Source organism: Austrofundulus limnaeus, unplaced genomic scaffold, assembly GCF_001266775.1.
Source record: "Austrofundulus limnaeus strain Quisiro unplaced genomic scaffold, Austrofundulus_limnaeus-1.0 Scaffold326, whole genome shotgun sequence".
NCBI classification, from domain to species: Eukaryota; Metazoa; Chordata; class Actinopteri; order Cyprinodontiformes; family Rivulidae; genus Austrofundulus; species Austrofundulus limnaeus.
In genome coordinates, this window is record NW_013952728.1 from 196,181 (window position 1) to 200,621 (window position 4,441).

Below are 4,441 nucleotides of genomic sequence, written 5' to 3' on the forward strand. Positions count from 1 at the left end.
AAACTGTATCTTGATGTGTGTTTGTTTTTCAATATCATTAGCATCGCAAGATTTGTTTAGTTTACACGTCCGTAACGCAGACCCGCCTTCAGAGTCGAGAACCAATCAAATTTTGTGAAGACAAGCGACCTGAGAGCGCGATTCAAAACGCTGTGATCGCTATCGCGTCCCGTGTGTCGGGTTTCAGATGACAGCCGTTAGTCGCTGTAGTTTGTCGCTGCCCGTGTGTCGAGCCCTTTAAGGCCGGCCAAACCTAATTTAGCAGAAGCCAACTGTCTGCTAASAGTTTTCAAAGTTAGTGAAAAAGCTAATCAGCTAATTAAAAAAATAGTTCCACTATTAGCTTATTACCAGAACCATGCCCATCACAATATCTGTTATTGTTCCTATACCAATCCACAACAGGTAAGATGTTAACTCTTCACAACTTCTCTACACAACCACAGTTTAAATGGCAGAAATATCCCTTTAAATTGTCTGAACCCACGCAACAAAAACAACGCTTTTACATGACAGAAGCAGGCAGCTGACATCGAGCTGCTGCTGCACTTTTTTCTTTTTTCCTTTAACTAAGCCCCTCCCCCTCCTCTTCCTCCTCCTCCTCTTCCTCCTCAGCTCCTGCTTTTGATCCCACAGGGACTCGGAGCCTTTAACATTCCTCTCATACCATTCGCGGCCAACAATCGGTTCTCAGTTATTTATCCGCTCCGCAGCTTCACGCGCTCAGTCCCGCTGCTGCCGCCGCCTCGCGCACACATGTCCGCGGAGAGGACACGAGCTCTGGAAACTCGCTAATAGCCTGTATATCTTTTTTGTTTGTTTGTTTTTAAGCGCATAATATTTAAAGGAAAAGTCTTTTTTATCGTATGATGGGACGCAGACGGGGTAAGTTTTAGGTTTTATTTTGAAAAACTGAATTTATTGCGCAGTTTATGTGCGGGTGATGATGAAGTTGGCCCAATATTTATTTATACATGTTTAAGCTTTTTTACAAGACTGCTTTTGTGTTGCGAACCAAGGTGTAAACTTATGATTTTATTACAACATATTATGGTTAAATGGTGTTTTAGTTCATGTAAATTTTGTGCTAAATGTGTGGGTTTTTTATGTTTGAATATTTAAAGTGAATTACCTGTAATAACAGGTATGAAAAAAATTAAACCAATAGAAAAATAAATTATTCTGATCTAAAGAAGCTTTTTTAGTTATTTATACTGTATTTGTCTTACTTACTTCAGTTAATACTAGAAATAATATACTTTACATTTCACTGTTGAAAACATCTTTGCTAATAAATAAAATAGTTGATTTTTGTAAAATAAACGTAGCACAAAAATAAGTAAATTGGTATTTGGTAGATTAGTTATTTGTTGTAACAGTGTTTCTTGGCAATAAATCCTAAACTGTTTGAAATCCTGTTAATTTCTCTTTTTACTGGTGCCACATTTGTAAGGAACAAGCATGTGTGGGATGAGCAGTAGAGCTGAGGCTCTGGGTTGCACACATKAAATGTTAACCAAATCTTCTCTGTGAAACAGTTAATCTGCTGTTATTGACTCTTGTTTTTTAGCTTTTGGTCCAGGTTCAGCCAATCAGGTGCTGCTATAAGATTTATTGTCAAAAAGTATTGTTACAACAAAGAAATAATCTACTAAACGCTAATTTACTGACCTTTTGTGCTAACTAGTTGAAAGCATAAACTAACAGTCAATCATGTTGTTGAAAAGTTTTTTTTGTAAAAATCAAGCATCTTTTGTTAGCGCTTAAGTACTCATGGTTCAAATAGGAAGTAAATAGCTAAATGTGCACATTTTTTTATTTATGATTATGAAGATTCCCATTATTCCAACCTAACTAAAGAAGATTTATTTATTTATTTATTTATTTATTTATTTGTTTGTTTATATATTTTTCTTTCTTTGGAAATATTTTTTAGGATATGGCTTTGTCAGAAATCACTTTTATTGTATGGATGTAAGAATGCAGCTGAGTCAAAAGAATGCAGCTGAGTCAGCACTCAGCGTAACACACGTGTTCATAACATATTTAAATTTAAGTAATATATTTATATATTAAATCCTAAATATGAGTATGTAAGTCTAAATGTCAAAGTCTCAGAGTCAAGTATTTCAGAATGGAACGCAGCCTTTGCTGTTCGTGCATGGTTTTTGTTAAGACGTTATCAGCCCGAGACAAAAGTAGCTGCTAATGCTGCTAAGAAGTAATTATTATTCAAAATGTGTTCATTGTTAACAATATGGATGTTATCTGTGGTCCGGCAGTTTGAAGTGGAGCTTAGACAGCTGTCGCAACTGCAAGTTTGATGTCTTGTAGGGAAAGCGTTAGCAGCATTAGCACTGTTAGCAAGTTAGCATTTGCTTTTGTCGCAGGATGATGACATCATGACAAAAGCTGCGCACCAACAGCAAAGGCTGTGTTTCATTCCGAAATACTTCAATCGACGTAAACTTTAACATTTATATTTGCAGATTTAGMTCTAGGATTTGATATTTATAAGTTTAACACAGTAAAAATGAGCAAAATATAAAAACAGTGATCTAAATCAGTGGTTCCCAAACTTTTTGTCTTCTGACCCACAAAATATCCATGGCAAAAACTTGTGACCCCAAATATTACTGGTCTGAGTACACAAACGTTGTTAATAACCCTAAAAACACAGGCTTTTTGACAATCTAAACAGCTTGTGCATAAATATAAATACTTATTTTTACTTATTTTTTCATCAGCAATTATTTTATTACCCTTTAAATTGATTTCTGGAGATTATCCAAGGTGCTTCATGACCCATAATTGGGTCCCAAGCCCAACTTTGTGAACCAACGTGCAGTGGTTCAGTTTTTGACCCACAAAATAACAGTAGCAGAGACCTGTGCCCCCAGCTATTTTTGGATGATAAACATTTGTATCAGGTCAACAAAACATGGGCACAGTAACAATATTTTTTATACTACATTTATCCATTTTAAATACACTAACCTCACTCCTTTGTAACAACTAAGGCAAAAATGTAACTAATTCAGAAAATCTTTTCAGGACCCCACCTTGATGTTTCGGGACCCCACTTTGGGTCCCGACCCCAACTTTGGGAAACACTGATCTAAATAAACTGTTCGAATTTTACACTCACAGTGAGCTAAATGAAAATGTGTTAGCAGCATATTTGACTATTTTATTTTACTCTCAGCGCCTCATAGTTTTTAGATTGATGGAGACTTTTGCTGTCCCCTCAGGTGACTGATTCGTCACGTGCCCACTCTGTTCCATCTTGCTTTAGTAGTAATTGATCTTTCTCGTGGACTGCGATGAGAACAGCTGAGGACTCCTCTGGAACGGTGCTGCACCGTCTCATCCAGGAGCAGCTGCGCTACGGGAACCTGACGGACACTCGCACGCTCCTGGCCATCCAGCAGCAGGCCCTGCGTGGGGGGAGCAGCGGCGGGGGCACGGGCAGTCCCCGCTCCTCTCTGGAGAGCCTCACCCAAGAGGAGACCCAGTTCATGCAGACGTCCACGCGGCAGGAGCCCCAGGGCCAGGAGCACCAGGTGGACTGCGTGCACGCCGAGAGCCCCGTGTGCCACCTGTACCAGCTCCACCGGGAGGAGCTGCCCACCTACGAGGAGGCCAAAGCCCACTCCCAGTACCTGAGCTCTCAGAGGGAGCACGATGAGGACGCAGAGGGCGGTCAGGGCGAGGGGCTGTGGGATGTAAAGCGAGAGCACGCTCGCTCTCTGAGCGAGAGGCTCATGCAGCTGTCTCTGGAGAGACATGGACACAGAGACGGCCTGGCGTTGACCCCTTCTCACAGCTATCCACAGATTTATAAAAATAATGTCCCGACTGCAGAGGAGCATGACCGACGGGGGGCCCAGCCGGGTGCACAGCCGCGCGGACCACCGCCAGACTATCCCATCCACGCCAGAGTCCCCGAATACATGCTCAGCCACTCACAGGCGCACGTGCAGTACCACCGAGACCCTCCTCCCCCGTTCTACTCGCAGCATCACAGGTGATCACGCACAGCAGGGTCCCCGATTCTGAGTCCAACAAGTGAGGAGCTCCAGACGAGCCTCTCTGTCTCACGGCTGACAGGTGCGTGGCAATAACTGGGTCGTGTCTGCTCTCAGCAGGTATGCGTCTGCTCAGGCTCAGGCGGCTAACAGCAGCGTCACCGCAGCGTACAGCAGCGACGACATGTTGATGAGGGAGAACGAGCGGCTCAGGACGGAGCTGCAGGTGTTCATGGAGAAGGCCGCCAGGCTGCAGAAGGTGAGAGAATCATCAGCAAAGAATGTTCTCATGTCGAAGTGTTGAGTTGCATGAGTAATAGTTAGACGCCCCGCTGCTGAGGGGCGGAGGCATGGCTCTGTGTGTGTGTGTGTGTGTGTGTGTGTGTGTGTGTGTGTGTGTGTGTGTGTGTGTG

General features: G+C 42.6%; 1 protein-coding gene across 1 annotated transcript in view; it reads left to right on the top strand.

The window, feature by feature from the left end:
* Positions 1-807: 807 nt before the first annotated feature.
* amotl2a (angiomotin like 2a) overlaps positions 808-4,441 on the top strand; it is a gene marked incomplete at its 5' end in the record, with an annotated part of 15,270 nt that continues 11,636 nt past the window's right edge. Inside the window, 3 exon segments of the mRNA XM_014022344.1 lie at positions 808-885; positions 3,252-4,027; positions 4,146-4,287. Coding sequence (XP_013877798.1) covers positions 3,324-4,027; positions 4,146-4,287 — 846 coding nt within the window.